At 42.5% G+C, this 21,223-nt stretch overlaps 2 protein-coding genes across 2 annotated transcripts in view; one reads left to right on the top strand and one right to left on the bottom strand.

The window, feature by feature from the left end:
• Positions 1 to 10,430, top strand: part of LOC138978892 (lysophospholipid acyltransferase 5-like) — a 60,478-nt gene extending 50,048 nt beyond the window's left edge. Inside the window, exons 13-14 of the mRNA XM_070351700.1 lie at positions 2,818 to 2,873; positions 5,450 to 10,430. Coding sequence (XP_070207801.1) covers positions 2,818 to 2,839 — 22 coding nt within the window. The 3' untranslated portion in view covers positions 2,840 to 2,873; positions 5,450 to 10,430. The remainder of the gene's footprint in view (positions 1 to 2,817; positions 2,874 to 5,449) is intronic.
• A 1,422-nt stretch (positions 10,431 to 11,852) lies between these two features.
• LOC138978891 (uncharacterized) overlaps positions 11,853 to 21,223 on the bottom strand; it is a 42,969-nt gene continuing 33,598 nt past the window's right edge. The window contains exon 13 of the mRNA XM_070351699.1: positions 11,853 to 15,070. Within this exon, the coding sequence (XP_070207800.1) occupies positions 14,362 to 15,070 (709 nt within the window). The 3' untranslated portion in view covers positions 11,853 to 14,361. The remainder of the gene's footprint in view (positions 15,071 to 21,223) is intronic.

The raw sequence follows: 21,223 nt of genomic DNA, 5'->3' as shown, positions 1-21,223 counted from the left end.
GCCTGTAATGCCATGTTTCAGACACACCCCTCACTAGGGATTGGCCTGTAATGCCATGTTTCAGACACACCCCTCACTAGGGATTGGCCTGTAATGCCATGTTTCAGACACACCCCTCACTAGGGATTGGCCTGTAATGCCATGTTTCAGACACACCCCTCACTAGGGATTGGCCTGTAATGCCATGTTTCAGACACACCCCTCACTAGGGATTGGCCTGTAATGCCATGTTTCAGACACACCCCTCACTAGGGATTGGCCTGTAATGCCATGTTTCAGACACACCCCTCACTAGGGATTGGCCTGTAATGCCATGTTTCAGACACACCCCTCACTAGGGATTGGCCTGTAATGCCATGTTTCAGACACACCCCTCACTAGGGATTGGCCTGTAATGCCATGTTTCAGACACACCCCTCACTAGGGATTGGCCTGTAATGCCATGTTTCAGACGCACCCCTCACTAGGGATTGGCCTGTAATGCCATGTTTCAGACACACCCCTCACTAGGGATTGGCCTGTAATGCCATGTTTCAGACACACCCCTCACTAGGGATTGGCCTGTAATGCCATGTTTCAGACACACCCCTCACTAGGGATTGGCCTGTAATGCCATGGTGGAAAGTTTGCCCCATTAAAAGCAATGTTCACTTTTTCACCACCCTGACTGAGTTATTTACAAACATCATCTAATGTCACACGCTTTCCTTCTTTGCCACTACTAAAGCAAACGTGTGCAAGATTGTATGCATACCTGTTTACCATTACGATTTGGGCGTATTTTGTACGCCAAATTATTATCGGTACGCAAATACGCGACACACGCACAAAATACGCATAAGAAAAAGTCTAGAATACGTTTTCCGGTGTTGGTGTGCTGATTACGGGATGGTACAACTGATACCGGTTTCGGTCGAAGGGAGATAACCATGACAGCGAGTCTTCAGCTGTGGAAACCTTGTTCAGTTGTTGGCACGTGCGATCGTCTGGACAATCGTGGCAAAATGAAGCGGTAAAATGTGTCAGTTTCGGATGACTGTACCAAGTCTAAACAGCAGAAGCAGCAGATTTTCTTGGAGAAATATAAGAAAGCGCCAGGAATTGTGGAGTCTACTATGGGAAAAGTTCATGCACACTGCAAGTATTGTAAATCAGATTTCTCTGTTGCCGCCATGCTGGGAAATATGACATCGAACGACACTGCATTTCCAAAACTCACCTGGACAAGGTTGCTGCAAAGAAATCCGCTGAAAGCTGCCAAGGAATTATGAAGTTCATTCCCGCAAAGCAAATCCTGCCAGAAGAAAAGGCTGTAGTCCGTGCTGAAGCAAGGTTTTCTGAGATGATTGTAAAAATGAACTTGCCACTGTCAACCGCAGATGTTATTTCACGAACTTCATCTTTTCATTATCAATCTGTTTGGAAGACACTGGTTATAATGCTATAAACTGACAGGTAAATAAAATTGTTTTATCCCTGTTGTATTGGAAGGAGTTAAATTCTGAAGGTGTTCACAAGACATGCTATTCTTACACAAACACGTACATTTTCCCTAGCCCATATGGTTTTGCTTGCAAAGTACACCAACTTTTTGAAAAATACACTCAACTTTTTGGGAAAGTACTCTTGCCTCGGGTTTAGGGTAAACAGGTCTGGTGTATGTTACACGCTTTAGGAGCATGGCAAGCACGGATTCAAACTCAAAATCGTCCCTCCAAAAGCCAAAAAATGCACACACGACTTTTATTTCTCCTGCTGTTATGGTTTCTTCTCTTTACAAATTCTTCAACGCTCAGAATACTGAAAACGGCACCCCAGATGACAGTACTGTTTCCATAGGCGAATTTAGCTGCCCTTGGAAAGTGGTTCGCTCAGAAGGCCTGTTAGTCTGAAACTATAAGGACAGAGTTCTGAACATAGATGACAAAGATTCCGGAATGAACAAACATTTCGCGGATGCAGACACAGAAAGACGTCATGAAGAATGCGATGCTTCAAAAGATACAGACTGTGACGATGACTGTGACGTCATTCACAGCTGTTCGGTCACTTCCGTCAAAAAGTAGATCTCTCCACAATGGCTGCTCCTGTGTTTAGGTTTGTCAAGCTTGAGTACACAAAACGTGTTTGTTCTCTCCTCTGTTGAAGCTGTGAGACATAAATGCTATTCCGACTTGGTCGTGTGACAGAGTTTTCTTCCACACTCGATTAGCTGATGTCTAACTCAGCCTGACGGCTTCGTTAGACAATCAACGTAATCTCGTGTGGAAGAAAACGTCTGTCACACGACCAAGTCGGAATAGCAGGTAATGTATCGATTGAATATTGGATTATCCTTCTTTGAGCCATGTGACGTCACAGTCCGACAAAAACTCATATTTAGGCGTTTTTTAAGTGGAGACTACGACAGAGTGCATTTTTGTGTGCGTTGAATTGTAAAAATAAAAGGAAAAACTAACATCGATTGATACATAAATGTTATTTGTGTTTTTGAACAAAATATGACATTTTACTCAGTTCTTGACAGTCTTTGACTGTCAGTCTCGATCTGTGTAAAATGTGATATTTCGGTCAATAATGCAAGTAACATATATATTATCTTATTCCTTGAAAATATTTGGTAGGGATGAAAGGATAACATTAATATTGTCTGGATGTGTTTTGAAGGCTAGGGAGGGGACTTTGTCTCCTTAGATTTGTATGTATGTGCTATATATATGTATATAAGCGTAGAATGCAAATTCAAGTAAGTACTGAACAGATTTTAAGACAAATTGACAAATGAATATTTTAATTTCTCTTTTTGTTTCTTTGCAGAACAAGCCAGAAGAGTGACTGAGGGAGTTGTGCCCCTTATCTCCAGTTACCGCAAAGTATGTTAATTTTGTGGTTGGCCATTTTTTTTTAAAAATAACAAATCTATCTTTTGTCTCTATTTGGTATAATTGTTAATCTTCTTGCCTAAAACTGTTGTCGTTATCTTTACGGTGCTTGAGCACATTTGCTGTCTGTACATTGTTTGACCCCCCCCGCGGGTTAGGGGAAAGAATTGACCCGATGCTCCCCAGCATGTCGTAAGAGGCGACTAACGGATTCTGTTTCTCCTTTTACCCTTGTTAAGTGTTTCTTGTATAGAATATAGTCAATTTTTGAGTCACTTGAGAAAAAGTGACTATGTAATCGGTCAGTGTTAGTCTGTCCGGCCGTCCGTCCGGCCGGCCGTCCGGCCGGCCGTCCGTAGACACCACCTTAACGTTGGACTTTTCTCGGAAACTATCAAAGCGATCGGGCTCATATTTTGTTTAGTCGTGACCTCCAATGACCTCTACACTTTAACGATGGTTTCGTTGACCTTTGACCTTTTTCAAGGTCACAGGTCAGCGTCAAAGGAAAAATTAGACATTTTATATCTTTGACAAAGTTCATCGGATGTGATTGAAACTTTGTAGGATTATTCTTTACATCAAAGTATTTACATCTGTAGCCTTTTACGAACGTTATCAGAAAAACAAGGGAGATAACTAGCCTTTTCTGTTCGGCAACACACAACTTAACGTTGGGCTTTTCTCGGAAACTATAAAAGTGACCGGGCTCAAATTTTATGTGAACGTGACTCATTGTGTTGTGAATAGCAATTTCTTCCTGTCCATCTGATGCCTCATATAATATTCAGAACTGCGAAAGTGACTCGATCGAGCGTTTGCTCTTCTTGTTGTAAAGATTTTAGTCAAGCAGTATGTAAGAAATGTTAAGTCCTTTGTACTGGAAACTTGCATTCTCCCAGTAAGGTAATATATTGTACTACGTTGCAAGCCCCTGGAGCAAATTTTTGATTAGTGCTTTTGTGAACAAGAAACAATTGACAAGTGGCTCTATCACATCTCCCCCTTTCCCCGTCGCGATATAACCTTCGTGGTTGAAAACGACGTTAAACACCAAATAAAGAAAGAAAGTACATTGTTTGATGTTATCTTTGGACTTGTACGATTTCTTTTTCACTTTAGAATGTTTAAAGACACGGTCCTTGCCGTGTGAACAATTCAGCTCAGCATCTCAGATCTGGGCAGACTTTTACATGCGATGTTGCCATCCATGTACTTGGAACATCCTTGATGCTTTCTGTGCGGTCGGATTTAAAAAAAAAAGGTTTTATGAATCAATTTATTAAAAGCAGTGCTAGTGTCAATCTGGGAAATTAATTCCTTAACAAAATCAAGCTCTGCACAGGAAGTCGTCAGGATACTGAGTTACGTTATGCGTTCAAGTGGAGGAAGACATGGGAACCCATACGATTTCGCCGTATTTAGTACGCATGATTGTCTAGAATACGATCAGTAATAAATCCCTGCGCCTTGAATATGTGCGCGATATAAATTGCATAAAATAAAAATAAAATAAAAAATAAATAAATCCCTGCGCTTAGAACTGTACCCATGGAATACGCGCGATATAAGCCTCATATTGATTGATTGATTGAGTACGGTTAGTGGGGAAAAATACGAGAATAATTACTGGACTACCGTATTTGACGGACTACAAGCCGCGACTTTAAAAACAAAAAAAATCGCATTGCGGCTTGTAAAAAGATGCGGCTAAAACGTTACCTAAACTTGAATAGCATTCACCTAATGGAAGTCGCCGCGAATTTTCATTTCGCTCGATTAGCGATTACCGGTACTTTATTAGCTCTCTACTCAAGACTCGGCGCTTTTCTCTTTCTTTCGCGAATCTTCATTTGTCAACAAGTCGTCGTGACAAGATAGCGCACAGAAAAACATCCGATGTATCAGGATCTCGCGTGTGCGAGATTTCGTTTTTTTGTGTCTCGCGATAGTTGGAGGAGCGAGAGCTGCCATGTTGTGTTTTCGTCTGCTCGAAATGCGCGCAAAAGTCGTAAATCATCCCAAAAAAGCTTATTCCGGGCGGGACTACATGTTACAAATTGTGTGTGTGATATTTTTCTTCAAACTTTTTCACTTTTTTTCTTTGTTTCACTTGTTTATTCTCAGAGCCGATTTCGCCAAATACCGTACTTTCGTTTGCCTTGTTGTTTTGATTGATTGACACGATCTGATTATATTTTTTTCGACGGCGGCTAATATAGTGACGCAGCCTATACGTGGCTCGTCCCAATTTTTTTTTAAAAAGTCGGAGGTGCGGCTGATAAAACGTGCGTCTTGTAATCCGTCAAATACGGTATTTTTCTTCACAAGCCAATCCTGAAGCCGATCCAATATTTTGACACATGATTACACTTACAGTTTTTGTCAGTAAACATTGAAAGAAGCATTTGTTTTAAATGTATTGGTAAACTTACTTAACGGTGTGACGGACGCGTGTGAAGCATGTTGGATCATGGATGTTCAAATGCTGTGTGGAATACGCTCATTTTTCTGAAAATACATCAAGTTTGTTTGAGAATACTCAAGTGCAAATCAAGGGTTCGCAGGTCTGTGGAGGGATGGTCTGGACCCATGTGAAGGCCCAGTGCAAATCAAGGGTTCCCAGGTCTGTGGAGGGATGGTCTGGACCCATGTGAAGGCCCAGTCAGATCTCAGATCGTGAACAAAACTGTTCTTAGGGGAATAACTGTGACTTTTAACTTTATGAACTTGTAATCGGAATGATAGCTGGTGATGGAACAGTGTGAAGTGTATCTATGGTCTGCACCGCATGTTTGCCAAATGTGATAGATGGCAAAGTTATCATGAGAATTTTGAGAACAAATATAAATCCTCGGGTTGTGTCTTTGAAATGGATTTTTTTTTCTCATGAATGTCCAATATTAACGGTTTACGATTAGTTAGAATTTAGGTGATTTTTAAGGCTGTGTTAGATTATGCGGACAGTGTGTGTGTGTGTGTAGGTGCATGTGAGAATGTTGTGTAAAATATTACTGGAACAACTGTCATGGTTAAATGCACACTCCTTCCTGTGTGACCACGTCAGATCTGTCCATGTCCAGGCTTTCAGGAGAGATTAGATAGAGCAGAAATATTTTGATGAATTAATTTCTTCTTTTTCTTTGTTCATGGGCTGAAACTCCCACGTTCACTCATGCTTTTGCACGAGTGGGTTTTTAACGTGTATGACCGTTTTTACCCCGCCAATCAAGCAGCCATATGCCGCTTTCGGGGTAACATCTGGGTATTTTCGTGTCTCTATAACCCACCGAACTCTTGACATGGATTACAGTATCTTTTCTGTGCACACTTGGTCTTGTGCTTGTGTGTACACACAAAGGGGGATAAGGCACTAGCAGGTCTGCACATAAGTTGGCCGGGATTTGAACTCACAACCTTCCAATTAAGAGGCTGATGTCTTAAAATTTTTTTTTGATGTCTTAAAAAAGATTATTGTGTAAAAAATTCCATCTCACACGGCATAAAGCGCTTTGAACTTCGGATAAGGCGCTATATAAATAAAGAGAATAATAATTATCCACAAGGCCAATGCGCCCATCTGATGAATGAATTTTGTTTAAACCACTCTGAGCCCACACACAAACAGTAGCCAGGCTCTTAATGTTTGGTATGTGTCCAAGTGGCGATATGACCTTATCTCCCATGACAGTCTGGACAGATCTGATGTTGGTTAAGTCAAATTGTTTGAGTAGGAGCGTGACTCCGAGAGGAAAAGAAGGGATCGTAATAGAAGAACCAAGGTAACAGCAATATTTATGAAATTCTGTCTTCATAGTACATTGTTCAGAATGTATCTGAGAAATAAAGGGGGTGGGGGGGGGGGGGGGGGGGGTTAAATTGTGGTTTTATCCAGGGTCATGTGACTGGTTTTTTTCTGATTTGTTTGACTGAATATAGACTTACACTGGAAGAAAAGAATACATTTAAAAAACCAAGTATTGAACTCATGTTTCTGTTGAGTTATGTTCAATTTATGATAAATCACACTTTATTGTTTTGTTTACATCATAATGATGCATTTGTTTCAGTTCACTTCCTTAATGTCGTTTTTCTCTCTTTGTGTTTGAACTCATCAATTATTTTTCTAATCAACACACCGAGTGATTTTCCTTTCTAAATTTTTGTTGTTGTTAAATGTGCATGAAAAATGTGACTCATTATGAAAATATCTGACTGAAAACATTGGCAAAATACTATTAGCACTGAAGGTATGCATAATCTTCAAGACAGAGTTGTGGGGCTCCAGGAAGAAAGTTCCTTGTGTAACATTAACACAGTCCCATTTGATTTGACAATGTATTTATTGGTAATTACTGTCTGTTGTAAGTAAACCATAAGTAAGAAATGTTTATAACAATTACAGGGGATATTCGTTGCAAAAAAAAAATAATAATAATAATTCAGTCGCCCCAAAAAATCTTAAGAGAGCCACAAATCTTGTCCGTGTCTCTCTTTTTCTGACAAAGTTATTTCCGGAATTCAGCTATTACAGGTATGCTGTAACTATTTATGTGTGTGCCTTTGTGTGTGAAGTTGCTCAAGCAAAATTTCCAGTATTCCCTACATATGTACAAATCCATACTTTAAACATTACAATTCAGTGTCTATAACAAAGAGCTACTTTGCATTGTTGTCAATTGCTGCGCCGTTTGTGAAGCCTAGCTTTTCTGTGTACAGTGATTTTACTGTGCCATGTACTGTTAGCATTTTGGTGTGACAAAGACACCATAGAGGAAGGGTTAAATTGATTTGGTTTACACATTTTCTGAGCTCCCTAACCAAGTTTCTGTGCAGAAACGTTTAATGTGATTTATAAAAAATAAAATAAAAAAGTGGGTGCTTTTAGGGGAAAGTGCATTTGGTAGATGGTATTTTTTGTCCAGTTTTATATCACTGAAAGTTTATTTTGGCTTTTTTTTGTTTTAATCTATCAGTTTTTATTGTAACATGAAACACTATGCCACCAAGAAATGCACCTCTGTTCATGTCCTTGTTTACAAAGATAATCCTTCAGAAAGCGGTGGATGGGAGGGTCCTGTGGTGTTAGAGGATTACATGAAGTCTTAATCAAAAATTCCCAATAGTTTCAGAGATACAGACGTTTTAGTGAGGCACAGTGAAGGTGAAGGTTACTGTTACACATGCATGAATGTTGCAAGAAGCATGAACGCCATGAAACGTTTTTCTTCCCACCCCCCGCGGGTTAGGGGGAGTCCCATATTGGTTGGGACGAGAAAGAATTTACCCGATGCTCCCCAGCATGTCGTAAGAGGCGACTAACGGATTCTGTTTCTCCTTTTACCCTTGTTAAGTGTTTCTTGTATAGAATATAGTCAATTTTTGTAAAGATTTTAGTCAAGCAGTATGTAAGAAATGTTAAGTCCTTTGTACTGGAAACTTGCATTCTCCCAGTAAGGTAATATATTGTACTACGTTGCAAGCCCCTGGAGCAAATTTTTGATTAGTGCTTTTGTGAACAAGAAACAATTGACAAGTGGCTCTATCCCATCTTCCCCGTCGCGATATAACCCTTCGTGGTTGAAAACGACGTTAAACACCAAATAAAGAAAGAAAGAAAGAAAGTTTTTCTTCCCAGTTGATCTGTGTCACCAATTGTCAAAGACTATGTTAAGATTGAATTGTTATTGTTGTTGTTTTTGTTGCTGTTGTTTACAAATTCCAGCAAATGACAGGTACTGTTTAACAGTGATTTTTACACTTCAACTCATCAGGACTGTGGCATTGTTAAAGTCAATTAACAGATGTGTTGTTATCTGTACTAGACACAAGTTGCTTATGTGTTGTTTGTTTCAGTGCATTAGCCCTGCATGCAAGTACATTTTACATCATTTTGTTGATAAAGTCCAAGCTATACGGTTGAATGGCGCCGTTAAAAAAAAAACTTCAGGAAGATATCTACATTTATCTTTATTTTATGGTTTCTTTTGGTTACATTTTCTGCTTAGTTGTGCAGAGAAACAGTTAGCCTAAAAGGCTCACTCCACCTCCATCTGGCCAGGCTTTAACATAGGATAAGACAATCCCTCCACTCAGTCACATACCAAAAATCAACACCCTGACTGCTAAGTGCTGTTGGTATGTGACCAAGTGGAGGGATTGTCTTATTCCATGTTGAAGCCTGGCTAGATCTAAGAGGGTGAGGTGAAGTGAGGGGAAGTGTTGAGTGAAAAATCATAACAAATGATGGAGTGATAAATGAAGATCTCAGGTTCACGTACATTTGCCATTCATTTATTTATTATGTGTACATGAATGGTGTGTTAAAAATGATACGCGAGGGTTTTACTTTGTTCAGTGAGCAATGTTTTTTCTCTCTTGATCCGTCTCTTTCTCAATGTGTTAAAATTCTATTTGTATTGTGGCAGGCAATCTGCAGCTTTGGTTTTGCTCTTTGAAATTGTTTGAAAGTTGCTGTTTCCAAGTGTCGTTAGTGGCAACCTCACTTTACAACCCCCCTCCATCATCTTTTTCTGATCAGTAAATAAATGAATAAATGAAGTAAATATCATTGGGGGGACTGCCAGCACAGAACAGTTAACTTATTTCCGTTATTAGGCTTAGGAGTTTGACAAAAGACTTAACCTATTCATTCACATTGGGGTGTTTTAGGGCATAACAAATGTGCTAGGATTATGTTTTTATGTTGAGCCGTTGTTATTGTGCTGTGCTGAATGCAGTGGTTGGTTTGATGGAACAATTTTTAGTTGGCATGTTTGTGTGTGGGTGTGTGCCAAGTAAATTTGCATACAATGATTTCTTTTCATGATTTGTCTTTCTTAAAAATTGTGAATTATTTCAAAAACATGTTGAAATCAAGTGAGCAATGTTCATTGTCATATGTTTGGTTTATTTATTTTTTCTTCTTCGATTTTTTCTTTCTTTTGTTTTTAAAGTTAAGTAAAATTTAAAGGTGAAACTTCTGACATCATTCACTTTATTTTTTGAAACGTTTAACAAATCAGTATTGCCCTGACAGAGAAATCTGAAGAAATATTGCACCTTTTTGGAGGATAAATGAAGTGTACATATTTATCATTTATATTATATAGTACCTTTTGGATCATTGCATCCCTATGAAATATTCTGTCTTTTGAGTGTTTGTTTTTTCATTATTGTTGAAAAGTTACAGTTCCTATAACGATGTCATTAAGTTACTACATTTTCTGCTTGTACATGATCCAGTATATGTGAAGGGAATTGCAATTTAACTTTTCTTTTTATAACACTGGGCGTCTATTTCTTATTGTCTGCTGAATGTATTTTCACCAAATTGTAACAGTACGTGTGATAAAAGTTGCTGTACAATGTTTCATCTTTGTTATCATATGGCGTTCATATTATATACATGTATAATAGTGTGTTGTGTGTCACAGCTATATTTTAATATTTTCTCTTTCAATTTCATTGTTTTAAATGTCCTTTTTGCCTTTTGCTCTTTTGGGGGTAGAGTTACTGGAAAAGCTTTGATTAAACTTTTGAACAGTGTGCGTGTGCTACAGAGAGTGTGTGACAGTGTGTGTTTGCGACAGAGTGTGACTGTGTGCTACAGAGAGTGTGTGACTGTGTGCTACAGAGTCTGACTTTGTGTGTGCTGCAGGGAGTGTATGCTAGAGTGTGTGGCAGTGTGTGTGTGCTACAGTCGGACAGTGTGTGTGCTACAGAGTGTGGCAGTGTGTGTGTGCTAGAGTGTGTGTGCTACAGAGAGTGTGTGTCAGTGTGTGTGTGCGTCAGTGTGTGTGTGCTACAGAGAGTGTGTGTGTGTGCTAGAGTGTGTGTGTGCTCTACAGAGTGAGGCAGTGTGTGTGTGTGTGTGCTACAATGTGTGTGTGTGTGTGCTACAGAGGGTGACAGTGTGTGTGCCACATAGTGTGTGACAGTGTGTGTGTGTGTGCTACAGTGTGTGTGTGTGTGCTAGAGTGTGTGTGTATACATGTGCAACAGAGTGTGTGACAGTGTGTGCTACAGAGTGTGTGTGTATGTGCTACATGTGTGTGACTGTGTGTGTGCTACAGAGTGTGTGTGTGTGCTACAGAGTGTGTGTGACAGTGTGTGTGCTACAGGGAGTGTGTGTGCTACAATGTGTGTGTGTGTGTGCTACAGAGTGTGTGTGTGCTACAGTGTGTGAGTGTGTGGGCTACAGAGTGTGTGAGTATGTGTGCTACAGAGTGTGTGTGACAGTGTGTGTGCTACAGGGAGTGTGTGTGCTACAGAGTGTGTGTGTGTGTGTGCTACAGAGTGTGTGTGTGCTACAGAGAGTGTGACAGTGTGTGTGTGTGCTACAGAGAGTGTGTGACAGTGTGTTTGTGCTACAGAGCGTTCGTGTGTGTTGAATTGTTCGCATCAACCATTTTTTCAAAAACAAAATCTTTTATTTCACTTGTACACAATAATGCATATGAGGATATCATATTAATACATCTCAATGTTCATGCAAGAATAAACATGCTTTAATATAAAATATTGCATCATTTTAAAAGATTCAAAAAACATCAACACAATCATTAAAACAGTGGGAGAAAAAGAAACAGTCACTTAAATATCTTTACAAAACTGATCAAAAACAGCAATAGAAATCTGCATCACTAAAATGTATAAATTATTTCATAAAACGTGAATATCTCCACGCATCTGATTCCTTTTTCAGATTCAGAAGCAGGTGCCTTTGCCAATGCCAGCCTAAAAACGGACACGCTAAACAAGCTAAATGCTACTTGAGAGGCATTATAATTATCCCATCGAAGCTAAATGCTACTTGAGAGGCATTATAATTATCCCATCGAAGCTAAATGCTACTTGAGAGGCACTATAATTATCCCATCGAAGCTAAATGCTACTTGAGAGGCATTATAATTATCCCATCGTCTTCAGTCATTTTTCATTCCAAGACGCAGCTTAGGCTTTGACAAAAAACAAAATGGTAGTGTTGGCGTTTGTTACCCCAGACCAGGTTCTATTGCACTCTCTCTCTTTATCTCCCTCCAGCTCTCTCTCCATCTCCCTCCAGCTCTCTCTCTATCTCCCTCCAGCTCTCCCTATTATAGCCCTGGGTGATGCTTGGAGTCAGTATTATAGCCCTGGGTGATGCTTGGAGTCAGTATTATAGCCCTTGGGTGATGCTTGGAGTCAGTATTATAGCCCTTGGGTGATGCTTGGAGTCAGTATTATAGCCCTTGGGTGATGCTTGGAGTCAGTATTATAGCCGTGGGTGATGCTTGGAGTCAGTATTATAGCCCTGGGTGATGCTTGGAGTCAGTATTATAGCCCTGGGTGATGCTTGGTGTCAGTATTATAGCCGTGGGTGATGCTTGGAGTCAGTATTATAGCCCTTGGGTGATGCTTGGAGTCAGTATTATAGCCCTTGGGTGATGCTTGGAGTCAGTATTATAGCCCTGGGTGATGCTTGGAGTCAGTATTATAGCCCTTGGGTGATGCTTGGAGTCAGTATTATAGCCCTTGGTGATGCGCTTTTTTCCAAAGACATCCGGCACCTGTGTGCCCCGGCCACCCCACCATTCCATACTCCTATGAAAGGGGGAGTCTGCTAGCAAATGTTCAGTCTGACCAGGGACCTATATTTATAGAGCGAGTTTTCGCGAGGAACAGGGTTGAGCTACGGTAGGGTCACTGCGCATGTCTGGTTTTTTCTTCGCGGAAACGCTGTTGGGTTGTGTCCAGTCGCGTCCCTTGCAACAAGATGGCGACAAGCGCGTTACGGATTTACTGTTGTGGAGAGTTGATGGACGACGATGATGAACAAGCAGTACTGTTTTATTGTTGATGTGAATGTAATGCCAAAACATCGAACTATCGATTCGAACGTCAATGAAGAAGTGAGCGTGAAAATCGAGCGCAAAACAGCCGGGTAAAAGTTCAGGGCGCTAAAGTACATTTGAGCCGAAATCGCACCCAAACTCCTGTTGACCTCATTTCTTCCCAAAATAAACATCACTGCTAAAATAAAATGCATTAAAACCAAGACAGTATCCAACCCAGTATCCTTAATTTTTGAAAGGCTAAGTGATTTACAACAAATGTCTTCTCACAATCCGTAACTTTGTCAAAAAATATTTGCAGAAGTTTCTCACCTCGCCTTGGCAGCCATCTTGGAACTGGAGAGACCCTACGCAGGAAGCAAGGTTGAAAGTTGGTTAACCGGTGACGTCACTCCAGTCGTACCGGACCGAGTTTTTGCGACCTCCGGTTCGACTCGAGTCACCTTAGTTGACGCTAAAACTCGCTCACGATATAGGTCTATATGGTCCGACTGAACGCAAGGGTCAATTTTTATTTTTTTGCGGCAGCCTGAAGACTGAAGACTGTTAAAAGAGTGATCGGAAATCTCAAAAGATGAAGGTTTGTAGTGTCCAAGAGTGTCGATTTAAGAATTCGCTAGTTATTTCTTGACCACAGTGTACGAATTCACCGGAATCGGATATTCCTCATTTATAGCGGAGTCGATTGTGCTTCAGGGTGTAATTAGGCTCGTCAGGGTGTAAGGCTCGTCAGGGTGTAAGGCTTGTCAGGGTGTAAGACTCGACAGGGTGTAAGGCTCGTCAGGGTGTAAGGCTCGTCAGGGTGTAAGGCTCGTCAGGGTGTAAGGCTCGTCAGGGTGTAAGGGTGACGTCAGGGTGTAAGGCTCGACAGGGTGTAAGGCTCGTCAGGGTGTAAGGCTCGTCAGGGTGTAAGGCTCGTCAGGGTGTAAGGCTCGTCAGGTTGTAAGGCTCGTCAGGGTGTAAGGCTCGTCAGGGTGTAATTAGGCTCGTCAGGGTGTAAGGCTCAGTGGATGATAGTCCTGGGAGGCATGCAGGCACACAAATCAAGGGATAAGATAAGATAAGTTAAATGTTTAGTGTGTCAATAAAGGGACTCTAATCCAAGGTACTGGAAGATGGATCAAGCCAGGTTGGGTTTTGTTCCATACCAGTGTCTCAAAAGTAAGTCTGGCCAAGTATACACTTTGAACAGATAATTGCGGATGCTATTTTAGGTCTACTCAACTGAACACCCTCTGATCGAATGCTTTTAAAGTCTACTCAAAGCGTCACTATTCTAAAGATTTGTGGGTCCACTCAAGCTGAATAAACTTGCGGCACACACTCTGCCTTCACCTCCATTTCGGGAGAGCAAGGAGCTTAATTCACATCACAAAATGTGTGACAGAACTAAAGGCATCACGGCACAGGTATCTCGGGCAATGCCTCCTGCTGCAACTCCACAACTTTTACAGTCTCAAGGTAAGTTCATGAGCGCCTTTGCTGACAATCAAAGGATCACGAAGAATCAGGTTTACGCTTGCCAGACTTGACGGCAATGGGCTGGAAGAAAGCATTGGGGGTATCTCGGGCAATGCCTCCTGTTGTGACTCCACAAGTTTGACAGTTTCAAGGTATAAGTTCAACACCTTTGCTGACAATTATCATGAAGAATCAGGTTTAGGCTTGTTCGGCTTGCCTGACTTGACAGGAATGGGCTTGAAGAAAGCATTGGGCATTCTCACAGCCAGCAGATCTTGAAAGGAATGGAACGGCACAGCCGAACTTTGCTCTGAACTCGAAACAATTTTGTCCACTTGCTCAGAGTCTTGACTTGCTTCAGACTGTCCAATTGCAGTGGCACGAGCAAGGTAGTCTTCAGCAGACTGGAAGTCCCTGGAAGCCCTTTCTTGAGATGTAGACTGCAACTTCTTGTCGCTTTGCTGAGATGTTGACTGCGACTTGCTGACTTTTTGTAGAGATGACGACTGTGACTTGTTGACTTTTTGTTGAGATGTTGACTGCGAGTTGTTGACTCTTTGCTGAGATGTTGACTGTGACTTGCTGATTTTTTGTTGAGATGTTGACTGTGAGTTGTTGACTCTTTGCTGAGATGTTGACTGCGAGTTGTTGATTTTTTGCTGAGATGTTGACTGCGAGTTGTTGACTCTTTGCTGAGATGTTGACTGCGAGTTGTTGACTCTTTGCTGAGATGTTGACTGCGAGTTGTTGACTTTTTGCTGAGATGTGGAGTGTAACTTTGTGTCACTTCCTTGGTGATTAGAATGCAATGACTGGTCTCTCTGCCTTGTGACAGACTGCCTGGGCTGGTTCTTTGCTGGGCTAGGCATTAGGGGGGTCAGAAGACTTTGCCTGTTGAATATGAAGTAGATGTGTAAATATAGCTTAAAAGACACACATACATACAAACAGACAGACAGACAGACACACACACACACACTCAATCCCATTACTCAATCACACACACATATATACATGCATGTATACATGTTTCACAGCGGCTGCTCTGCAGAGTTGTCTCCCGGCCTTGAGCTAAGATATCTATAGCTCATACGTTTTAATGACTGCCGGTTAGACAGGACACCTCTGGATTGTGGAGAGTTGTTTGGGATAGAGTCTGACTGCTTTGAGATCAGCAAAAACAGATCTTTATAGGACTAATAATTCAGCCACTAAGTCATTCCTTTTTGACTGGCTTTGCCTACAAAGGTAATTCGAGTGTTTCATACGCTTGGTTACACATGCAAACATTCTAACAGTTATCGCTACATCACACTTTTCCAAGGAAGCAGTGTCCACTGAGACCTCTAGAAAACAGAACGAAACAAAGAAAGACACCACCCAACAAACGAATAAGACAACCTTCTGTTTTACTTTTGATTTCTGCCCTATATCAAGAGGCTCCGCTACACACGTCAGTAGCTAACTCACTCTAATACAGTGAAATCTGTTAAGGCCCCCACGCTACACACATGTCAGTAGCTAACTCACTCTAATATAGTGAAATCCCCCTGTTAAGGCCCCCACGCTACACACATGTCAGTAGCTAACTCACTCTAATACAGTGAAATCCCCCTGTTAAGGCCCCCAAGCTACACACATGTCAGTAGCTAACTCACTCTAATATAGTGAAATCCCCCTGTTAAGGCCCCCAAGCTACACACATGTCAGTAGCTAACTCACTCTAATATAGTGAATCCCCCTGTTAAGGCCCCCAAGCTACACACATGTCAGTAGCTAACTCACTCTAATATAGTGAAATCCCCCTGTTATGGCCCCCACGCTACACACATGTCAGTAGCTAACTCACTCTAATATAGTGAAATCCCCCTTTTAAGGCCCCCAAGCTACACACATGTCAGTAGCTAACTCACTCTAATACAGTGAAATCCCCCTGTTAAGGCCCCCAAGCTACACACATGTCAGTAGCTAACTCACTCTAATACAGTGAAATCCCCCTTTTAAGGCCCCCAAGCTACACACATGTCAGTAGCTAACTCACTCTAATACAGTGAAATCCCCCTTTTAAGGCCCCCAAGCTACACACATGTATGTCAGTAGCTAACTCACTCTAATACAGTGAAATCCCCCTTTTAAGGCCCCCAAGCTACACACATGTCAGTAGCTAACTCACTCTAATACAGTGAAATCCCCCTTTTAAGGCCCCCAAGCTACACACATGTCAGTAGCTAACTCACTCTAATACAGTGAAATCCCCCTTTTAAGGCCCCCAAGCTACACACATGTCAGTAGCTAACTCACTCTAATACAGTGAAATCCCCCTTTTAAGGCCCCCAAGCTACACACATGTCAGTAGCTAACTCACTCTAATACAGTGAAATCCCCCTGTTAAGACCCCCAAGCTACACACGTCAGTAGCTAACTCACTCTAATACAGTGAAATCTGTTAAGGCCCCCAAGCTACACACATGTCAGTAGCTAACTCACTCTAATACAGTGAAATCCCCCTGTTAAGGCCCCCAAGCTACACACATGTTAGTAGCTAACTCACTCTAATACAGTGAAATCCCCCTGTTAAGGCCCCCAAGCTACACACATGTCAGTAGCTAACTCACTCTAATACAGTGAAATCCCCCTGTTAAGGCCCCCACGCTACACACATGTCAGTAGCTAACTCACTCTAATACAGTGAAATCCCCCTGTTAAGGCCCCCACGCTACACACATGTCAGTAGCTAACTCACTCTAATACAGTGAAATCCCCCTGTTAAGGCCCCCAAGCTACACACATGTCAGTAGCTAACTCACTCTAATACAGTGAAATCCCCCTTTGCCCCCAAGCTACACACATGTCAGTAGCTAACTCACTCTAATACAGTGAAATCCCCCTGTTAAGGCCCCCAAGCTACACACATGTCAGTAGCTAACTCACTCTAATACAGTGAAATCCCCCTGTTAAGGCCCCCACGCTACACACATGTCAGTAGCTAACTCACTCTAATACAGTGAACTCCCCCTGTTAAGGCCCCCAAGCTACACACATGTCAGTAGCTAACTCACTCTAATACAGTGAAATCCCCCTTTGCCCCCAAGCTACACACATGTCAGTAGCTAACTCACTCTAATACAGTGAAATCCCCCTTTTAAGGCCCCCAAGCTACACACATGTCAGTAGCTAACTCACTCTAATACAGTGAAATCCCCTGTTAAGGCCCCCAAGCTACACACATGTCAGTAGCTAACTCACTCTAATATAGTGAAATCCCCCTGTTAAGGCCCCCAAGCTACACACATGTCAGTAGCTAACTCACTCTAATATAGTGAATCCCCCTGTTAAGGCCCCCACGCTACACACATGTCAGTAGCTAACTCACTCTAATACAGTGAAATCCCCCTGTTAAGGCCCCCAAGCTACACACATGTCAGTAGCTAACTCACTCTAATACAGTGAAATCCCCCTGTTAAGGCCCCCAAGCTACACACATGTCAGTAGCTAACTCACTCTAATACAGTGAAATCCCCCTCTTAAGGCCCCCAAGCTACACACATGTCAGTAGCTAACTCACTCTAATACAGTGAAATCCCCCTCTTAAGGCCCCCAAGCTACACACATGTCAGTAGCTAACTCACTCTAATACAGTGAAATCCCCCTGTTAAGGCCCCCAAGCTACACACATGTCAGTAGCTAACTCACTCTAATACAGTGAAATCCCCCTGTTAAGGCCCCCAAGCTACACACATGTCAGTAGCTAACTCACTCTAATACAGTGAAATCCCCCTGTTAAGGCCCCCAAGCTACACACATGTCAGTAGCTAACTCACTCTAATACAGTGAAATCCCCCTGTTAAGGCCCCCAAGCTACACACATGTCAGTAGCTAACTCACTCTAATACAGTGAAATCCCCCTTTTAAGGCCCCCAAGCTACACACATGTCAGTAGCTAACTCACTCTAATACAGTGAAATCCCCCTGTTAAGGCCCCCAAGCTACACACATGTCAGTAGCTAACTCACTCTAATACAGTGAAATCCCCCTGTTATGGCCCCCACGCTACACACATGTCAGTAGATAACTCACTCTAATACAGTGAAATCCCCCTGTTAAGGCCCCCAAGCTACACACATGTCAGTAGCTAACTCACTCTAATACAGTGAAATCCCCCTTTTAAGGCCCCCAAGCTACACACATGTCAGTAGCTAACTCACTCTAATACAGTGAAATCCCCCTTTTAAGGCCCCCAAGCTACACACATGTCAGTAGCTAACTCACTCTAATACAGTGAAATCCCCCTTTTAAGGCCCCCAAGCTACACACATGTCAGTAGCTAACTCACTCTAATACAGTGAAATCCCCCTTTTAAGGCCCCCAAGCTACACACATGTCAGTAGCTAACTCACTCTAATACAGTGAAATCCCCCTATTAAGGCCCCCAAGCTACACACATGTCAGTAGCTAACTCACTCTAATACAGTGAAATCCCCCTTTTAAGGCCCCCAAGCTACACACATGTCAGTAGCTAACTCACTCTAATACAGTGAAATCCCCCTGTTAAGGCCCCCAAGCTACACACATGTCAGTAGCTAACTCACTCTAATACAGTGAAATCCCCCTTTGCCCCCAAGCTACACACATGTCAGTAGCTAACTCACTCTAATACAGTGAAATCCCCCTTTTAAGGCCCCCAAGCTACACACATGTCAGTAGCTAACTCACTCTAATATAGTGAAATCCCCCTGTTAAGGCCCCCAAGCTACACACATGCCAGTAGCTAACTCACTCTAATACAGTGAAATCCCCCTGTTAAGGCCCCCAAGCTACACACATGTCAGTAGCTAACTCACTCTAATACAGTGAAATCCCCCTTTTAAGGCCCCCATGCTACACACATGTCAGTAGCTAACTCACTCTAATACAGTGAAATCCCCTGTTAAGGCCCCCAAGCTACACACATGTCAGTAGCTAACTCACTCTAATACAGTGAAATCCCCCTGTTAAGGCTCCCAAGCTACACACATGTAAGTAGCTAACTCACTCTAATACAGTGAAATCCCCCTTTTAAGGCCCCCAAGCTACACACATGTCAGTAGCTAACTCACTCTAATACAGTGAAATCCCCCTTTTAAGGCCCCCAAGCTACACACATGTCAGTAGCTAACTCACTCTAATACAGTGAAATCCCCCTTTTAAGGCCCCCAAGCTACACACATGTCAGTAGCTAACTCACTCTAATACAGTGAAATCCCCCTTTTAAGGCCCCCAAGCTACACACATGTCAGTAGCTAACTCACTCTAATACAGTGAAATCCCCCTATTAAGGCCCCCAAGCTACACACATGTCAGTAGCTAACTCACTCTAATACAGTGAAATCCCCCTTTTAAGGCCCCCAAGCTACACACATGTCAGTAGCTAACTCACTCTAATACAGTGAAATCCCCCTGTTAAGGCCCCCACGCTACACACATGTCAGTAGCTAACTCACTCTAATACAGTGAAATCCCCCTTTGCCCCCAAGCTACACACATGTCAGTAGCTAACTCACTCTAATACAGTGAAATCCCCCTTTTAAGGCCCCCAAGCTACACACATGTCAGTAGCTAACTCACTCTAATATAGTGAAATCCCCCTGTTAAGGCCCCCAAGCTACACACATGCCAGTAGCTAACTCACTCTAATACAGTGAAATCCCCCTGTTAAGGCCCCCACGCTACACACATGTCAGTAGCTAACTCACTCTAATACAGTGAAATCCCCCTTTTAAGGCCCCCAAGCTACACACATGTCAGTAGCTAACTCACTCTAATACAGTGAAATCCCCCTGTTAAGGCCCCCACGCTACACACATGTCAGTAGCTAACTCACTCTAATACAGTGAAATCCCCCTTTTAAGGCCCCCAAGCTACACACATGTCAGTAGCTAACTCACTCTAATACAGTGAAATCCCCCTTTTAAGGCCCCCACGCTACACACATGTCAGTAGCTAACTCACTCTAATACAGTGAAATCCCCCTGTTAAGGCCCCCAAGCTACACACGTCAGTAGCTAACTCACTCTAATACAGTGAAATCTGTTAAGGCCCCCACGCTACACACATGTCAGTAGCTAACTCACTCTAATACAGTGAAATCCCCCTGTTAAGGCCCCCAAGCTACACACATGTTCAGTAGCTAACTCACTCTAATACAGTGAAATCCCCCTGTTAAGGCCCCCAAGCTACACACATGTCAGTAGCTAACTCACTCTAATACAGTGAAATCCCCCTGTTAAGGCCCCCAAGCTACACACATGTCAGTAGCTAACTCACTCTAATACAGTGAAATCCCCCTGTTAAGGCCCCCACGCTACACACATGTCAGTAGCTAACTCACTCTAATACAGTGAAATCCCCCTGTTAAGGCCCCCACGCTACACACATGTCAGTAGCTAACTCACTCTAATACAGTGAAATCCCCCTTTGCCCCCAAGCTACACACATGTCAGTAGCTAACTCACTCTAATACAGTGAAATCCCCCTGTTAAGGCCCCCAAGCTACACACATGTCAGTAGCTAACTCACTCTAATACAGTGAAATCCCCCTGTTAAGGCCCCCACGCTACACACATGTCAGTAGCTAACTCACTCTAATACAGTGAAATCCCCCTGTTAAGGCCCCCACGCTACACACATGTCAGTAGCTAACTCACTCTAATACAGTGAAATCCCCCTTTGCCCCCAAGCTACACACATGTCAGTAGCTAACTCACTCTAATACAGTGAAATCCCCCTGTTAAGGCCCCCACGCTACACACATGTCAGTAGCTAACTCACTCTAATACAGTGAAATCCCCCTGTTAAGGCCCCCAAGCTACACACATGTCAGTAGCTAACTCACTCTAATACAGTGAAATCCCCCTGTTAAGGCCCCCACGCTACACACATGTCAGTAGCTAACTCACTCTAATACAGTGAAATCCCCCTCTTAAGGCCCCCAAGCTACACACATGTCAGTAGCTAACTCACTTTAATACAGTGAAATCCCCCTGTTAAGGCCCCCAAGCTACACAC

This window comes from Littorina saxatilis, linkage group LG10 (genome assembly GCF_037325665.1).
Source record: "Littorina saxatilis isolate snail1 linkage group LG10, US_GU_Lsax_2.0, whole genome shotgun sequence".
NCBI classification, from domain to species: Eukaryota; Metazoa; Mollusca; class Gastropoda; order Littorinimorpha; family Littorinidae; genus Littorina; species Littorina saxatilis.
The sequence above is the reverse complement of the archived record's forward strand: the minus strand, read 5'-3'. Positions and strand labels throughout refer to the sequence as shown.